This window comes from Mandrillus leucophaeus, unplaced genomic scaffold, assembly GCF_000951045.1.
Source record: "Mandrillus leucophaeus isolate KB7577 unplaced genomic scaffold, Mleu.le_1.0 Scaffold333, whole genome shotgun sequence".
Classification (NCBI taxonomy): Eukaryota; Metazoa; Chordata; class Mammalia; order Primates; family Cercopithecidae; genus Mandrillus; species Mandrillus leucophaeus.
The window spans coordinates 90,900-110,274 of record NW_012103510.1 but is presented as its reverse complement, the minus strand read 5'-3'; the positions used below and the strand labels follow the sequence as shown (position 1 = coordinate 110,274).

Here is a 19,375-nt window from a genome sequence, read left to right as displayed (position 1 = left end):
CAGCACTTTGGGAGGCCACGGTGGGCTGATCACCTGAGGTCAGGAGTTCAAGACGAGCCTAGTCAACATGGTGAAACCCCATCTCTACTAAAAATACAAAAATAAGCCGGGCATGGTGGCGGACACCTGTAATCCCAGCTACTCAGGAGGCTGAGGTGGGAGAATTGCTTGAATCCCGGAGGCAGTTTGCAGTCAGCTGAGATCATGCCATTGCACTCCAGCCTGGGGGACAAGAACAAGACTCCATCTCCAAAGAAAAATAGAAAATGTAATGGAGAAACCTTTCCTATCATAGTAAAAACAAAAAAAGGGTGTAAAGGTGTCACATGCTTTGGAATAAATTTATAACTTTTGAAAACTGGAATAAATGAAGAGATACCAGTGTTTCTGAATAAGAAGACCAAATATTTAAAAGATATACTTTCTCCGTTACATAGGCTTAGTCTAATTCCAATGATATTCCTAGTAGGACTGTTATGAAACATGGAAACATAAATTGGCAGTAACAGCCCCAAAAAGCAACTGGAGTTGGAGGAAATGATTCTCATGGCTTAAATTAGACTCTCATCCTGAAACCTATAAATTCCTTTTTTTTTTTTTTTTTTGAGACAGAGTCTCACTCGTTGCCCAGGCTGGAGTGCAGTGGCTCACTGCAAGCTCTGCCTCCCAGGTTCACGCCATTCTCCTGCCTCAGCCTCCCTTCCTGAGTAGCTGGGACTACAGGCGCCTGCCACCGTGCCTGGCTAATTTTTTGTATTTTTATAGAGACGGGGTTTCACCTTGTTAGCCAGGATGGTCTCAATCTCCTGACCTTGTGATCCGCCCGCCTTGGCTTCCCAAAGTGCTAGGATTACAGGTGTGAGCCACCGCGCCCAGCCTGTAACCTATAAATTCTAAATGGATTACAGAGTTAAATGGAAAAAAAGAACAGAATAATATCAGGTAATAGACAAAGCAGATGAATTGGAATCATAATACTCAAAAGGCGTCTTAAAAAGGAGGAAAAAAGGAACATACAGGAAAATAGCATTTAAATGTAAATGGTCTAATAAGTGTACCAATTAAAAGTTAGAATTTATCTGATTGGACAAAAAAGCAGGACCAAACTATATGTTGTTCGTAAGTTATATACTTTAAATATAAAAATGTGTATTCATGAATGGAATATTACTTGGCAATAAAAAGGATGAAGTACTGATAAACGCTACAATATGAATGGACCTTGAAAACACTGTTAAGTAAAAGAAGTCAGTCACAAAAGAATACATATTTTATGATTCCATTTATATGAGTTGTCCAGAATGGGCAAATATCTAGAAGCAGAAAGAAGATTCGTGGTTGCCAAGGGTTGTGGGGAATAGAGTTTCTGCTTATGGACAAGAAGTTTCTCTCTGGGGTGATGAAAGAATTCAAAAATAGAATGTGGTGATGGCTACTCTGGGAACATACTAAAAGCCATGGAGCTGTACACTTCAAATGGTTGTATAATACAGTGTAAGAATTATATCTCAATAAAGCTGGAAGGGTGGAAAAGGTTATACCATGCTACCACTCATCAAAAGAAAGTTGGAGTGGCTGTATTAGTATCAGAGAAAGTAGATTTCAGAGCAAAAAATATTATCAGTGACAAAGTGGGTCGTTTCCTATTATAAAGAGGACATATAACCCTAAATAGAAAAAAAAAAAAAAAGATAGTCAAGAGATTTCAACATAATTGGTATAACAAATAGAGAAAATCAGTAAGGATACAGAAGATGTAGCATTATCAATCAACTGCCATTTATAGAACACTATCAAGTGCAGAGAGAACATTTACCAACATAGACTGCATTCTGGACCATAAAACAAGTCTTGATAAATGTTAAAGGGTTGAAATACTATGTTTTCACTGATCACAATGGCATTAAATCAGAAATCAGTAAGAGAAAAGATACCTGGAAAATCCCCCAATTCTTGGAAACTAAATTATGTATTTCTGTTGGTCAAAGAAAGCACAAGAGAAATTAGAAAATATTTTGAACTAAATGAAAATAAAAACCCAAAATATTAAAATTTGTGGGATGTAGCTAAAACAGTGCTGAGAGAGAAATACATAGCACTGAACACCTATGTTAGAAAAGAAAAAAGGTCTCAAATTAGTGACCTAAGATTTCGGCTTAAGAAAGCAGAAAAGTGTAGGACTCACTGAAATGGAAAACTGGAAAGTAGAGAAAAACCAAGGCAAACAAAAGCTAGGTTTTTGGGGGGCCGAGTGCCATGTCTCATGCCTGTAATCTCAGCACTTCGGGAGGCTGAGGCGGGTGGACTGCTTGAGCTTAGGAGTTCGAGACCAGCCTGGGTAACATAGCAAGACCTTGTCTCTACTTTAAAAAAAAAAAGAAAAAAAAAAAAAACTGGGTGTGGTGCTGCACACCTGTGGTTCCAGCTACTCTGGAGGATAAGGTGGGGAAGGATGGCTTGAGCCCACGTGTTGAGGCTACAGTGAGCCATGCTCACGTTACTGCACTCCAGCCTGAGGGACAGAATGAGACCGCCCGCCCCCCCAAAAATTGATACCTCTATGTACAGAATAAACAGGAAAAAGAAATGACACATTACTAATATACATTAGAAGTATAATGAAAGATAAAGAACTTAATGCCAGCCAGATGTGATGGCTCATGCCTGTGATCTCAGCACTTTGGGAGACCAAGGCAGGAGGATCCTTGAGCCCAGTAGTTCAAGACCAGCCTGGGCAACATAGCAAGAACTTGTCTCCGGGAAAAAAACAAAAAAAACAACAAAAAAAAACACCCCGCCAGGTGTGGTGGGGTTGGTGAGGTGTGCCTATAGTCCCAGCTACTCAGGAGGCTGAGGTGGCAGGGTCGTTAGAGCCTGGACAGTCAAGGCTGTAGTGAGCTATGATGGCCCCCCTGCACTCCATCCTGGGCAACAGAGTGAGACCCTGTTTCAAAAAAAAATTTTAAAGAACAACTTAATGCCAATAAATGTGACAATGCACATGAAATAGACAAATTCTTGAAAGACATAAACTAATAAAACTCAAGTAGTAGTAGTCTCAATAGCCCCTGTATCTACTAAAGAAATTAATTTGTGGTTTAAAAACCTCCTGTCAGAAAACTGTAGGCCCAGATGGCTTCAATGGTAAATGCTACCAAACATTTAAGGAAGAAATATGCCAATTCTATAGAAACTCTTACAAAAAGTGAAGGTGATAAATCATCTTAGTGTTTGAAGGAAAGCATCTGACAAAATCCAACATTCATTAATGTAAAATCTCTCAAGGAACTTCCTCAGCTTGGTAAACATTTACCAAAAGCACCTACAAATATCATACTTAATGGTAAAAGACTGAATGCCTTGCCCCTATGATCAGGAACAAGGCAACAATGTCCACTCTCACTACCCCTATTCAACATTGTAACTGGGGGTCCTAGCATGTGCAATAAGACAAGAAAAAGAAGCCATACAGCCTGGATTGCCTACATAGAAAAATCACAAAGAATCCACAAAAAGCTACTGGAACTAATAAGGGAGGTTATGTGATCAATATACAAAAATCAAATGTATTTCTGTATGCTAGCAGTGAACAATCAGAAGTAAAATAAAAAAATGAATACTGTAACATTTAAAAATTACTTAGGGGTATGATAAAAACTATGCAAGACATGTATCCTGAAAATTATCAAAGCTTGGTGAGAGAAATTAAAGCCTGAGAAAATAGAGAAATGTGTTCATGACATTGAATGAAAATGATACCTTATTTTCCAATTCATGGAAAATAAAACAGCAGTTTTCTCCCAATTTCAAACCAATTTCAGTCAAAATCCAGATTTATATAAAAAACTGATTCTAAAATTTGTAATTTACAAGGCAAAGGAACTCAAATAGCTAAAATAACTCAAAGTTGGAGGCTTCACACTAATTACGAAGCTACACAAAATATCTGTATTATAATACCACAGTAATCAAGACAGTAGTGTTGGTGGAAGTATAGACACAGAGATCAATAGAACAGAACAGAGTCCAGAAACAGACAACACGTATATGGTAAACTGATTTTCAACAAAGGTGCAAAGGCAATTTGATAGAGAAAGGATAGCCTTTTCAACAGATGGTGCTGGAACAATTGGATATGCATTTAACAAAATATTAGTAAATTTGTTCCCATGCCCTGCACCATATACAATAACTAAAAATGAACCACAGACATAAATGTAAAATCTCAAACTACAAAACCTCTAGAAGAAAACAGAAAATCTTGGTGAACATGTTTTATGGGAAAATTTTATATACAACATCAAAAGCGCAATCCACAAAATACTGTTAAAATGGATTTTATCAAAATGAGTAATTTCTGCTCTTTGAGACACTGTTAAGAGAATTAAAAAACCAGCCATGGACTATTAGAAAATCTGTACACATTCCGTATCTGATGAAGCATTTGTTTATCTACAATTTCTAAAGAATTCTCAAAATTCAGTAGGAAAACCACCAAATGTAAAAGTGGGCAAAAGATTTGAACACGCTTTACCCATTACATGCCTGTTAGAATGGCTAAAATCTAAAAAGTGACAAATCCTAAGTTCTGGCAACAATGTGGAGCAATTTTACATATTGCTGGTGTGAACGCAAAATGGCATCACCACTGTGGAAAGTTGTTTCTTAAACATGCCATTATCGTACAACCAGCAATCTCATTCCTTGGTATTTACATAAATGAAATGGAAGCTTATGTTTACACAAAATCATGTACATGACTGTTTATAATGACGTTCTTCCTAATTGCCAAAAAGGGGGAAACAACCCAAACGTCCTTCAGCTGGTGAATGCATATAAATAAGCCTGTGGTGCATCCAGACAATCGACTGCTACTTTGCAATAAAAAGGAACTGATACATTCAACGTAGACAAATCTCAAATGCATCAATGCTTAAGTGAAAGACACTGGATTCAGTAGGCTACTTATGATTCCATTTCTGTGACATTCGGGAAAAGGCAAAACCATTGGACAGGAACATCAGTGGTGGTTTGGGATGGGCGGACAAGGGAGTATGGGGGAATTTTTCAGAGGAAAAGAACAGTTTTATACGACTGTAGGTATTTCTAGCACAGAATCAGGAGTCTGTGCAGTAAAATGAGTGATTATTAGACTGTTGGTTGGAGAAAGATTTGTCATCTTGACTTAACAGGTGATAGCTGAAACTTAGGGGGAGAATATTACAAAGCAAGAAGTAGCTTATGTCTAGAACCAACCTATAATGTAGTAACATTTATACTACTATGAGAAAATAATTATCAACTACTATACAAGATCAGTTAAGATGAAGACTGATCATTAGTGATACTTGACAGAGCAGTGTCAGTGCATTGGTGTGACTTGTTGGAAAAAAAATTATGGTAGCATTGCTTATACACAATTAACAATGTATACAGTAAAGAGTGTAAGAAATATTCAAGCAAATGGCAGACTGCAGAGATAGCAAATGCAGACCAGACTGTTAGGAGGGCAGAAAAGGGGCTAGAAGAGAAAGAGTTGAAGGAAAGCTTTCTTCAGATACTTAAGATTTTGTGGCCAGGTGCAGTGGCTCATGCCTGTTACCCCAGCACATTAGGAGGCCAGAGCAAGAGGACTGCTTGAGCCCAAGAATTCAAGACTAGCTTGGGCAACATAGTGCAACCCCATTTCTATTGTTAATTTTTTTTTAAAAAAAAAGAAGAACACTTGTGAAGGTACATCTGTTGATAATAAAGAACACTGACTTTAAAACCCCCAAAACGTTTATGACTTTAAAGAATAAAAATAACAAGTGTCATGATAAAATATGTCTGGGATTTGTTTTAAAATAATCTGAGGAATGGAAGTGAATGGAAGTATAAATCAAACATGCTAAAGTAGAGGAATAGGTATGTGAGGATGCATTACGCTGCTTCTCTACTTTTGTATGTTTACAATTTCCTGTAATATATGTCTGTGAATTTGCTTAGTATGCTTTCTGTAAGCAAACATGGATGAAGCAGCACATGAAAAAGAATTTTAACCAACAAACTACCCGAAAATAATGTGACAGATGACTTTTAGAGGCTTTGGAGAAACTGAATGGTAAAGGCACTGTACAGCCAGTCTTTCTGGCATTCTGGCAGTGTCTTTCTCAACTGCAGCTCCTCATCTGAGCCAATGTCCAGAAAATAATTGAGTAACTTTCCTCAATTGTCCCAAGGATAATATATAGTTAACTAGTATCATTCTAGATTTTACTAATTTATTACCTACAATGAATACCTTAGGGAATTAAGGCCTACTTTTCTAGTGAAATCCCAGTTGAGAATGGCTGCTAAAAACTAACATTAGACTGAAAAAAAAGAGTATTGTATAAAATTGTACTTTAAAAAAGAGAAAAAGATGTGTCTAAGTGACTATCGGATAGCAACGTAATGCTCCATAATTGTAAAAAAATCACAAATTTGTGAACTCACAAATTATAGAAATGTATAGGTCAAAAGTACCTGTGGAAGAGCTTGTTAAAAATAGAACTACTCAGCCCCTTCTCAAATAGCCATCAGCCTCAGCCAGCTGAAAAGGAAAGTTGGCAGGTTATGTAACTTAGTATTTGTTTTCTCTGTAGATGTGTTCAAATTCTTCCAGATAAATTGTTTAACTCATTTAAGATTCTTTGACTTAATACTGGGCTGTGTGCATTTGCATTTTAAAATTTTTATATCTTTTTCCCACCATAGAGACTGAGAGAAATTAATAGTATGATACGCACAGGAGAAACTCCAACTAAAAAGAGAGGAATTCTTTTGGAAGATGGAAGTGAATCACCTGCAAAAAGAATTTGCCCAGAAAATCATTCTGCCTTATTACGCCGTCTCCAAGATGTAGCTAATGACCGTGGTTCCCACTGAGGTTGGTCTCTTGTATTGAAACTCTTTTCACAACATGTTTAGCCGCATCCTTTAATGCATCTAGATTATGGAGCTTTTTCCCTTAATCCAGCTGATCAGTTACAGCCTGTTAGTAACGAGGGGATATTTTGGTGAGAAATGGGACTTAACTCCTTCCAGTATCCTTAGAACATTTTAATTCATCCCAACTGTCTTCTTTTCCCTACCATTCAGTGATTACTGTCAAGGCTGCTTAGAATCCAAACTTGGATTTTTGACTCTGACAAAGCTTTTAAAAGTACTACAAGAAAATGATGTGTACCCAAATGTGAGCATACGAGGCTGCTGTTGACATACTCCAACAGAAGAACTGTGTTTCAAGTTCACTCCTACCTGTTTTGTGGTCAGCTGTAGTCCTCATAAAAAGCAAAACAAAAATTAGGTATTTTGTCCTAAAACACCTGGTAGGAGTGTGTGATTTTTACATTCCTGAAACAGAACAAAGGAGAGCGCACCCAGGTTTGGAGGTCCTAGGTCACTAGCCCTCGTCTCCCATTCCCTTTGTGCACGTCTTCCCCTCTCCCCATTTGGTGTGGTGCAGTGTGAAAAGTCCTTGATTGTTCGGGTGTGCAATGTCTGAGTGAACCTGTATAAGTGGTGGCACTTTAGGGCTGTAAAATGCATGATTTTGTAACCCAGATTTTGCTGTATATTTGTGATAGCACTTTCTACAATGTGAACTTTATTAAGTACAAAACTTCCAGGCTAAACATCCAATATTTTCTTTAATGCTTTTGTACTTTTTTAAACTGTTAAAGCCCCTATAGTCACCTTTTGGGAATATGTTTTAATTTCTCCGGTTTTTTGTTATATAGGGATCAATCGGCTAAGAAAAGATTTTAAATCAAGTTGAATTGAGGGGATTAATATGAAAAATTATGACCTCTTCCTTTAGGAGAGTTATCTAAAAGAAATGTCTATTAAGGTGATATATTTTAAAATATTTTTGGGTGTTCCTGGCAGTTTAAAAAATTGGTTGGAGAATTTAGGTTTTTATTAGTACCATAGTACCATTTATACAAATTAGAAAATATTATTTAACAGCTGTTGAATTATCTATACATACCTTTATTAATCACTATTGTTCCAGCAGTTTTCAAGTCTAATTAATCATCTTATTAGGGAGAAAATTCAATTGTAAATTGAATCAGTATAAACAAAGTTACTAGGTAACTTCATATTGCTCTGAGAGAAATATGGAACTTACACTGTTCAATTAGAATAGTGTTCTGCAAAAATATTTATAAAACCTCTCAAGATACTTACTGCTACTGTAATTTTATATGAAGATAAGTGTATTTTTCAATAAAGCATTTATAAATTAGCCTTTGTTTGGTTATATTGAGAAAAGGGTAGTTTCCTGCATAAATGGCAAAGAACAATCATTTATTGGTTTATTTTGTCTCTACTAAACACATTAGTCATTCATCATTTAAATACCGGACTTCATTAGAAACCGTTTTAACACTTTTTCTCCCTCCTGCCATAAAAATACAGTAAGTAATTTGCTTAAAAAAACAACACAACACTAGGAACAAGTGTTCTGGTTTCTCTCCCCCAACTAAAGACATTTCTCAGTGATTTCAGTTTGTAAATCAGTAAGACAGTGCAGGCTACAAATCAGTGCAGGCTGAAGACTGAGATTCAAATGATCTTCCACTTAAAAGTGCTGAGCTATGGAACCTGCTCTCTCTATACCTCTCCATTTCCTAACATATATACAACTGAAACCACTGATTTAAAAACTAAGTAGTGCTGAATTCTGTCTGCTCTATTAATTTAAATGAATGCAACTTACCTTTAGCATTATATTCAGAAAAATACTTAAGCCTCAAGGTCCCCAATAATTTGGAGTACTGAACTAGATAACCACCCTAAGACACTTCTGACAGAAGTAATGCATTACTTAGAGACAGGTTTCCAAACCCTGCTGTTAGAACCTATGCATACATGGAAAACACTGGCAGTCAGTCATTGTTCACACAGTTTTACTCTTCAGGCAGTCCTCTGCCATTGGTCAGGTTGAACTAGGCCAGAGTCCAGCAGGAAAGTGCATGGTGCACCAGATTCACCATCTCTTAAGTCGCCACTGTTTTCTCTTCTTTACTGAAAGGCTGTACTGAGCCAGGCTTTACCCATGACAGGCCAGCAACATGAACACTTTTATTGTGCTGTTCTTCAGGCTTCTTCTAGGCACAATCAAAACAGATATTAAAAAAAACTACTGATGAGGAGACTTCAGCACTGTACAAACTTGTTTCCCAAAAAATTTACTTGCATGTAATGAGCAGTCTCCAAATGAAGACATTTAGAAAAGAAACAACGACTTGGCCATTTCATAAGTAGTTATCCACTTACTTTCTGAGTCAGCATCTTTTCTCTGGCTTCATCATGTACAGAAGGATTCCATGGAGAAAAGCTTAAGGAAGAGAAAAGTATTTAAAAACTATTTGTTGGCTGACTAAATTTCTATAACATTCATTTTGCAGTAATTAAGTTTCAAGCCAATTCCCCTAACTTAATAAAGAAGAGTGCTTTTTTTTGTTTTCGACAAGTATGTTTTAGACATTATCTAATTAATTTTCTCACATAACTATCCTTCATACATGAATGATCTCATTTAAGCCTCACACCAACCCCTGAAGTACTATTATTTAAAGATTAAGAAAGCAAAGCAAAATTAATTGCTCTGGATTACCAGAGCTAAAAAGTACAAAAGCCAAGTAGTCCATCTGCTGAGTCCATGCTCTTTTTTTTGAGACTGAGTCTAGTTCTGTCACCCAGGCTGGAATGCAGTGGTGTGATCTCCGCTCACTGCAACCTCCGCCTCCTAGATTCAAGCCCTTCTCCTGCTTCAGCCTCGCTGGGACTACAGGTGCGAGTCACCATGCCTGGCTATTTTTTTTTTTTTTTTACTTTGAGATGGAGTTTCACTCTTCTTGCCCAGGCTGGAGTGCAACGGCAAGATCTTGGCTCACTGCAACCTCTGCCTCCCAAGTTCAAGCGATTCTCCTGCCTCAGCCTTCCAAAGTAGCTGGGATTACAGGCATGCGCCACCACACCCAGCTAATTTTGTATTTTTAATAGAGACAGGGTTTCTCCATGTTGGTCAGGCTGATCTCAAACTCCCGACCTCAGGTGATCCCCCCGACCTTGTCCTCCCAAAGTGCTGGGATTACAAGTGTGAGCCACTGTGCCCGACCAATTTTTGGATTTTTAGTAGAGATGGGGTTTGGCCATTTGGTCAGGCTGGTCTTAAACTCCTGACCTCGTGATCCACCCACCTTGACTTCCTAAAGTGCTGGGATTACTGGCATAAGCCACCATGCCTCGCCATGAGTCCAAGCTCTTAACAGCTATACTCCACTGCCTTCCCAAGCAGTACCAATGTTGCCAAAGAGCAAAATCACCAATTCGTCCATTCCCAATACTCCTCCAGACACTGTTCCTTAAATCAAATGTCATAGTGCTTCAGGAACCCACCATTCTCACGCTATTCAGTTTCCCTCCTTTTACCACATCTGAATGTCAATGAGGGTGTGGCAGTTTAAGAGGGGCTCCAGCTAAAACTGCAAGCTGAAAAGAGTCCTGACATGTGAATGAATAAATACGTCATAAGGATCCCTGGGAAACCAAAGTCACCAGAGAATGTGCTGTTAGCACAGCCTGTCAGATGTAAAGGTTTTTGCTTAAGAGCCTCAGAGGCATCAGAATTCGAGTTGGCACCAAGTTATAAAGGTTGTAGGCTAACAGCTTATGCATGTGCCTTTTTAAATCCCTATTCTGAGACCACCTGGAGAAAGGAAGCAGTGTATTGGAAAGGACAGTAGACAATTCATTTGGGAGATGCACCACTTACCTAATTGCATAGGGGTCTTCTATTTTAGGTTGGTCGAACAAACGAGCAGTGCACACCTTAACACTGTCAACAACTTTACTTTTAAAAAGCTGAATATCTTTTTCATACCTGTGTTAAAAGTTTAAGTCAAAAAGTTACTTAATCTACTTAGCTGCATCTTCAAATTTATTTTAAATAACAAAGCAAAAGTTACATACAGTACTGCAGCCTCTGGGTTCAGGGGGCTTGCTGTATCAATCTTGTAGAAAACTCTCCTTGCATACATTAATACCTGCCAAATATGATTATGGTTCCGCCTAAAGGGAAACATAGCGTGATTACTGAGGCGTCCTTTTGCAGTATTATGTCACTAAAACAAACCCTTTACTTACTTACCTCCATTTTGCAAATGCTCTCTTCACATCCAGCTCACCTGAGGTGGGATCAACTAGCGGGTGAAAAACGGGAATATCGAACACCAAGCGCTGTATTTAAATAAAAAGAGACGTGCCCTTTAATGGAAGCAGTGGCACTTATGAGACCCATAGGAATCGTGATAAAAAGAGCTTCAGGACAAGGCAGTCACGTTATTTAAAGCTAAAGAGCTGCCTCAAGAGGGATACTTAACTACTTTTACCATTTTCCTGAAAAACTAAATTTTGAGATGAAGCGGGGAAAACTCCCTCTCCACTAGAGCCTGAGGGCCACCATTCACCTGGTGAGTGCTGCAGGACGGCAGGCAGCCAGCCTCCCTTGCAGACCCTGAGCAGAGAAACAAAGCTCTGATGGCATGCCGGAAGCTGCTGCAAAGCACAGAAGTCCCCCTGGACAACTACTGGGTAGATATATCATAAAGGTACCAGGTCAGGAAAAGAACTAGGAAAGCTGTAAGCCCTTTTAGCCCTTCTCGCTGATCCACAAATGAAGCCAGACTGTGTCTCCAACTTACCGGACAGTCACCATCTGGATAGTTATCAGGGATGTAAACTGTAAACTTAAATACGCCATCTTGGTAAAGTCCATGCCGTATGAATATTACTCCAAACCACACTGTAGGAAAAAATAAAAGAGTTAAGGCCTAAATTTGTGTGGGAGGAACTAAATGTGCCCATAAATTAAGAATGAATCCTCATCTTACTTAATGCAGAGCGATAAGATGGCTGCACATAGACGCCTGGTAGCTTCTGCTTCACAACCAAGGTACTACAACAAAAGCAGAGTAATTAATTTGTGTGGATACAAATGACACATGAAGATGAAACCACCCCACATTTACTTCGAGACAATGAATGGCCCCTCAAGGGGCAGCTGATGCCCAAACCCTGCAAGCCAAGTTCTCACAATCTCTCACCTGACACGATCAGAGCCCTGGCCCTGACCGCTGCCCACTACCAGCTTCACAGCAGCAGCTCACAGAGAAACAAGCAGGCCAGCAGGGGCCCCACAGTAAGAACTAAAGCCAAACAGGGAAAAATGAAGAATCAAGTTTCCTCCCAGAAATCCGCTCTTCCAAAACATCATCTTGGAAACCAGCCTATAGGTAATTCCAAATAATGCAACCCGAGGTAAGTTATGTACAGTTGAGGTCAATGAGAGTATCTGTAAAATTATGCTTTTGTGACTGTGGATGATCATTCAAAAACTTTTAAAATACAATGTTAGATAAATTACGATTTCTTGGAATTAGGTCACAAAGTTGTCATTTTACATTTTAATCACAAGATCCCACAGCAGAGGGCAATGTTCAGACTCGCAGTGCTGCCTGGGGAGGGCAGGCATCCTTGTGTGGCTCTCACACGCCCTGCTCTAAAACGGACCCCCTGATGCAGACACCTGAACTCTGTGGGCCTTGCCAGAAAACGGGAAACTAGGTGCTGAAAACAAGAAACAACAAGTGCACCGACACAAAACCTACACTGGTTCTTCCGGGACCCAGTTACCCACCCACAGCCATTCTGGTCACTAACCTGCCAATCCTGGATTTTATGAAGAACTAGTTTATCAGGCCTTAAGTTTATCATCTTTATTACCTACTTTCCATTCACTTATTTTTAATCATTTTTGAGTTATTATCTAGTTCATTTTTAAGTTGCTAAAATTTAGCATGTCAATAGCAACATGGCTGGCAGATGTCTCTACTACAGTGAAGTTTGCCAGAAAAGGCAGTTCTGTGTTCTAATACAGATTTAATCACCACAATAGAGGCCTGTCCAACTTGCTGCCCAGCCTCAAACACAAGGCCTCCATTATAGAGCCAAAGGGGCCATTACTACCAAATCACACCCAGCCAATTACACTGGGGCCTCAGACCCTCTGACCATTACAACATTAATACACTGAGGGAAGGGTCAAGGATGCCTTTTTTTAAAAAATTTTTTTTGGTTTAAAAAAAAAAAAAAAAGATGAGGTCTCATAGGCTGAGTGTGGTGGCTCACACCTGTAATCTCAGCCCTTTGGGAGGCCGAGACAGGCAGATCATTTGAGGTCAGGAGTTTGAGACCAGCCTGGCCAACATGGTGAAACCCAGTCTATACTAAAAATACAAAAATTAGCGGGGTGTGGTGGCGTGCACCTGTAGTCCCAGCTACTCCAGAGGCTGAAGCAGGAGAATCACTTGCACCCAGGAGGCGGAGGCTGCAGTAAGCTGAGGTTCTGCCACTGCACCCCAGCCTGGGTGACACAGTGAGATTCCATTTCAAAAAGAAAAAAAAGATGAGGTCTCACTATATGGCCTACGCTTGTCTCACATTCCAGAGCTCAAGTGATTTACCCACCTCAGCCTCCTAAGTAGCTGGGACTATAGGTCCACAGCTGGGAAATTTTTAATTGTTTTTTAGAGACAGGGTGGTCACTCTGTTGCCCAGGCTGGTCTTGAACTCCTGGGCTCCAGTGATCCTCCTGCGTCCGTCTCCCAAGTAGCTGGGATTACAGGCACGAGCCACTGTGCCTGACTCAAGGATGCTTTTAAAATAACTGTATACAAAGGAATTTTTAAATTATGGAAATTAAGAATTATCCAAACTTTCTGTCCTTTTAACAAATTCTCGAATGAAATGCCATCTGCGTCTGTGCAGTGCTGGAGCCCCCGTGTGTGCCAGGCACCACAGGGTCGCTGCCAGCACTCTGCACCCTGCTTGGCTTCTTGCACTCCACAACCAGGCGCAACTGCAGCCCAGCTGCAGACCTCGGTGACCAGTCAGCGTCTTCCTTACATGGAGCCCACATCTTTGTCTCTTCCCTAGAATTGCCAAGTCCTGCCTTTGGGAGTCATATAGAATAAATCAGATCCTTCCTTGTGACAGACCTTCAAATATATTAAGACAACTTTAATACGTGCTTAAACTTTCTCTTCTCCAAGAAAAATTCTCCAGTTCCTCCAACTGTTGATCCCTAAGGTCTGGCTTCCTGGTCCCTCCCTGCTAGGCCTTGTCCTCCATCTGTCAGGAGGCTGACTACAAGGCGACAACCAAATGGAGCACCACCTTCCAGATACGCCTGACCAAGAAGGTAGAGACGGCCACTCTCCCACTGTCCTGCTCTCCAGAAAAATCCCTCCAGGAGGCAGGTTCCTCACTTCACATAAACCAAGACCGCATTTATTAAGTTCCTAATCTACTGTAGGTTCTTTTTTTTGAGATAGAGTCTCGCTTTGTCGCCCACGCTGGAGTGCAGTGGCGAAATCTTGGCTCACTGCAACCTCCACCTCCCGACTTCAAGCGATTCTCTGCCTCAGCTTCCTGAGTAGCTGGGATTAACAGGTGCCCGCCACCACACCTGGCTAATTTTTCTATTTTTAGTAGAGATGGAGTTTCACCATCTTGGCCAAGCTGGTCTTGAACTCCTGACCTTGTGATCCACCTGCCTCAGCCTCCCAAAGTGCTGGGATTATAGGCACGAGCCACCGTGCCCGGCCAATCTACTGTAGGTTCTTAATAAACCTTAGTTTCTTCCTTTTTTTACTCTCCAACACAGACATGGAAATTAAAGTATCCTCTGCCTTTAAATCGTATTCACCTGAGCTCTAAAGAATCTTTAAGAGAGGCTATTTTTATAACTCTACCTAGGTCTTGGTTAAAAAAGATTTTATGCCAGCAATAGCCTATAGTTTTATATTTATTCAGTCTGATACTGGAAAGGGACAGGTTTGAGCTTTGAGATTAAATGTCTGCCCTTTACTGCGTCCATCAGAATACATTTCATTCTTCACTTTAAAGGATCGTTCCTAATTTAACCAAATAGTTTGTTAAGAACTTACAATTCTGCAAGAAGAGAGTATTCCAGGTAGAAGGGTCCATAGGACGCATGTGTGCCATTTGTTGACTGTGCTGCTGGGGCAGGAGACGTAGGCTTAGTTATGGGCAAAGCATTTTTGGGAATAGAAGGCAGCTGTTTCTTTGGTGCAGTTCGTGGAGGACTGGTTTTCACGTCCCCTGTTAATGTCTTCTCTTCACCTTCAGATCGCTATACAAGATGAAGTTGTAAGAATATCTGTTAGGATGATTCTTAAATCACAAGAGTACATTATTAGCTCCATGGCCTAAATGCTGGAATTGCTCCTTTACAAGCACATTCTAACACCATGACCAAAATGACTAGAAAGTCCTTTGGGCAGGCAGGTCATATAAAGAGAAGACAAAGCTGAAGCAAGACCAAAGCATTAGAGAAACTCTTTCATATAGGGAAACTCATCCTATAAGGATGATACAATCAGTGTGTACAGGATTAACTGAAACACACAAAGAAATGGTTTTTCCTAGTGGCCCCAAAAAGAGGGCAAGGGGTTTCTAAGCAATTAGACAACTGTACAAGGCTAGAAAAGTCCCCCAGCACTTAGATGCTACAGAAGGTTAGGTGCTAAGCAGCTCAAAATAGTGTGGATGAAATTAGTCACTGCCTGCTAGCACTTGGGTTAGAAACAAAGAGTGAAGCTATTCTCTCACTTGCTTGAGTCTGATTTTGATTTGTCCCTACTGGGTGTTTTGACATTTCAAATATCACCAGCATAAACTGTCATCCTTCATCAAAGACATAGGTCGACATGAGTCAGAGACTCAACTACCATCTCATAGGTACTTCCTTGGCGCAAGTGCAACCAAAGGCTGTTTAATTAGCTATATAAAAACATGTATATCATATGCATTACTCTAGTGATGGGTACATCTAAAGGCCCTGACTTCAGCACAATACAATATGCCAATGTAGCAAAACTGCACTTGTACCTCATTACTACGTACAAGTAAGGAAGAGATGTATGTCATGTACAGAAAAAAAGTAATAGTGGTGTTTGTTCTCCTAAAGGTGGGATTATGGTTTTTCCTTTTTTTTTTTTTTTGAGATGGAGTCTCACTCTGTCGCCCAGGCTGGAGTGCAGTGGTGCGATCTCAGCTCACTGCAAGTTCTGCCTCCCAAGTTGACGCCATTCTCCTGCCTCAGCCTCCCAAGTAGCTGGGACTACAGGCGCCCGCCACCACACCTGGTTAATTTTTTTGTACTTTTAGTAGAGACTGGGCTTCACCGTGTTAGGCAGGATGGTCTCAATCTCCTGACCTCGTTCGTGATCTGCCCGCCTCAGCCTCCCAAAGTGCTGGGGATTACAGGCGTGAGCCACCGCGCCCAACTGGTTTTTATTTTCTTATTTGCCTATTTTAATCTTTCCTAAAATGAAAAAATATTTTTTAAAAAATCATTTTATTTAGAAAAATTAAATTAGTGCCCGTCAAGTCTGACTTAATGATATCAGACTAGCCTTTCCCACAGCTGTTCTAACTATAGAACCTTGTAGTAGAAAACTACAATATGTCACAAATTTCATCATGTGTAAATATAACCTCAATCATCTTAGAATTGTGATGACCAGAACGATTTCTATTTGTGATGCAATCCCAGTCTCAGAAACACACTTTAACCAACAAAATAATTACTTCTCAAGAGTGTAAGACCTTAACTAGAAAAATCAGGTGATTTTGTCAAGATTACAGGTGACCGTGACAGATTATTTTAGCCTTCATTCTGACCCTGTTTTCAGACACAGAAGCAAATGGGTTTCCTTACTGAATTTATCACTATACCTACTTTGCGTACAGAGCTTGTAGACATGCTCCAGAAAGGGTTCATAACGTGTATTCCAAACAAAGAAATTCAGTGGCGTGTCATCCAAATCTTCTGTCTTCAGCATTCACTTTACCTTAAAACAAGATGGGGAAACATAGAAACAAGCCAACACCAACAATTAAGAGTTTTTTTTTTTTTTAGATGGAGTCTCGCTGTGTTGCCCAGGCTGGAGTGCAGTGGTGTGATCGTAGCTCACTGCAACCTCCAGCTCCTGAGTTCAAGTGATTCTCCTGCCTCAGCCTCCTGAGTAGCTGGGATTACAAGTGCCTGCCACCATGCCCAGCTAAGTTATGTATTTTTAGTAGAGACAAGGTTTCACCATGTTAGCCAGGCTGGTCTTGAATTCCTGACCTCAAGTGATCCACCCACCTCAGCCTCCCAAAGTGCTGGGATTACAGGTGTGAGCCACCACGCCCGGCCAACTGTTAAGACTTCTGAAATGATGAAAACTAATTATGATACCCTGGATATACAATATGTTATATAACAAAGGGTTATAAAATCCTAGGAAAGGGTCTTCAGGCATCTTCAGAAATAGTTTCCTTCTATACCCACTTCCTTTTCTGGTTCTAATTTCTTTCACACTTTTAGACGTCTGTAAGAATCTGTGCACCAAGGTCCCTTGGCCAGGATTCAGATTACTCAGTGACACAGATGAGCCTTGGTGCCAGAAGTTCAGAAGATACGGACAACAGTTGCTACTAGCACATCTCGGCATTTAACTAACAGGAAAGCCAGATTCAGAATGCACTGTACCCACATACACAAAAGTTGTATCACTGTTCCCAGGGTTATGGGAACAAACAATAAAGATACAAGGAGGCTGATTTAAGAGCTGCATTAACTCACTTGAGTACAAAATGATTCCTCCAGCAAATATTAGCCAAAGAAATAAGAGAAAACAGGGAAGGCAGAGCACACGTATGTCACTAAGACGACAGAAGTAGTTACCTGAGTCCTGTCAGTACCATCCCCCAATAAACTGCCTTCTACAACTTCGAAACACAGAAACTGCAGGATCGTGTACTTAAGGAACTGCCAAGCAATCCAGACAAATACAACAAGAGGCACGCAAGAGCGACGGCAAGAGAGACGTTCCAGCCGAAGCTTCAAGTCATGGATAAGAAAGCATGTATCAAAGCTCATAAAGTCAGTGGGTCATTTACTAAAAATACAAAGAAGCAAAGGAAAAGCAACCAAGCCCAGCTGTAAGAACAGCAACTTCTTTGCCCTGGTGATTTTCCCCCAGGCTCTGTTACCTTTAAAGCAGAGCTCCTTCTCTGAATTCCTACTTGCACCAGTCAAAAGGCTGATTTGAAGGTGAAAAGGGTCAAAACTAAGCAACGTTTTCCTAATTTCTTAAGCAGGTCATGAGCAAACTATGTACTAACTGTCCCCAGTCAGCAATAATTTGTCTTTTCTGACGAGCTTGTGACATCCAGGGACGTACTCAACCCAGGTCATCCATACCTTGCCAGTGCCTATTATTGCTGTTTTCTTTTCCAAGAGAAAATGCCACCCAGTAATTAAATCAGAGGAATGAAGATCCTGGTTCTTCTACTAGCATGGATAACATCCAATAAGTAAAAACAGCTCTCCGCAAATCTGCCTTTAAAGGTGAGTATGACACAGTGAATATACTTGGGATATCAATAATGTGCGGGGGAATGTTCCCGTTTGGCTCAAATGAAGACACTGATTTTCAGATCTAGTAGTAATGTGCAGCACCCCAGTGTCCTCTAGGACACACCTAACACGGGACCCTATCCCTTGGGACACAGTGGTGCACTCCACCACATACATTTAATGGGTTGGTGCAAACCTGTAAAGTCTCTTTCAGGTCAAACGCGTTAGGATTCTCTTTAAGAATTCTCCTTTAAGAATCCAATAAATTTTGTCCTCAGTTCTGCCTATCATTAAGCAGGAGGTATCGTCTTCTGCTGCTTAACTTTGCCATGGATCTTTTAATCCAATGTTTCCAGCAGCAACATAATCACGAGACCGTGTAGTACACTTTTCAGGGTCTAGTCTAGGACAAGCACAGCATACATGTTCTGAGAAGAATGACATAGATGGAAGCACGACATAGGTTACATCCTTGTCATTAGGAAACAATTTTAGAATTTCTGCCTGTTCAGCCACGGCTGCATTCCTTTACATCACCCAGCTGAGAAGTCTGGGTCTTCAGCCTGCGCGAATGATAGTGCATGGCAGAGCTAAAACTAGGCTAAAACATGAGCGCTGCTGTTACTCTTCATGCCACAGCGCACTCACATCACCCCGAATCGGACTTAAGAAATTACACGTTAAGAGGAGACAGAGCAGCGGCCAGAAAAAAGATGAAAACGGCCCGGGCCAGGCTTGCTGGGGACAGCAGGGACCTGCGGCGGCCTCGGACCGGCACCCTCACCGCGGGCGGAAACCCGTCTCTGAGCACTCAGGGAATCTGGACAAACCTGTCTCGAGGTGATGCAAGGC

At 40.5% G+C, this 19,375-nt stretch overlaps 2 protein-coding genes across 2 annotated transcripts in view; one reads left to right on the top strand and one right to left on the bottom strand.

Moving 5' to 3' along the window:
• RBL2 (retinoblastoma-like 2) overlaps nt 1-8,272 on the top strand; it is a 58,487-nt gene extending 50,215 nt beyond the window's left edge. The window contains exons 22-23 of the mRNA XM_011988633.1: nt 6,739-6,910; nt 7,123-8,272. Of these exons, the coding sequence (XP_011844023.1) occupies nt 6,739-6,909 (171 nt within the window). The 3' untranslated portion in view covers nt 6,910; nt 7,123-8,272. The remainder of the gene's footprint in view (nt 1-6,738; nt 6,911-7,122) is intronic.
• Nucleotides 8,273-8,313: 41 nt separating this feature from the next.
• Nucleotides 8,314-18,410, bottom strand: AKTIP (AKT interacting protein). Its single transcript, XM_011988635.1, has 10 exons — nt 18,368-18,410; nt 16,859-16,970; nt 15,042-15,247; nt 11,925-11,989; nt 11,736-11,836; nt 11,183-11,271; nt 11,005-11,103; nt 10,808-10,915; nt 9,307-9,367; nt 8,314-9,137 (listed from the first exon to the last, which is right to left on the bottom strand). The coding sequence occupies exons 2-10, from the start codon at nt 16,898-16,900 to the stop codon at nt 9,027-9,029; spliced, it is 882 nt and encodes a 293-aa protein (XP_011844025.1). The 5' UTR covers nt 16,901-16,970; nt 18,368-18,410; the 3' UTR covers nt 8,314-9,026.
• Nucleotides 18,411-19,375: the final 965 nt, after the last annotated feature.

Coding starts and splice junctions, on each gene's coding strand:
- AKTIP (XM_011988635.1), bottom strand. CDS start 16,900: ATGAACCCTTTCTGGAGCATGTCTACAAGCTCTGTACGCAAA. Junction 15,248..16,858: donor CTACAAGCTCTGTACGCAAA/GTAGGTATAGTG, acceptor CATCTTGTATAG/CGATCTGAAGGTGAAGAGAA. Junction 10,916..11,004: donor AACCCAGAGGCTGCAGTACT/GTATGTAACTTT, acceptor CTTTTAACACAG/GTATGAAAAAGATATTCAGC.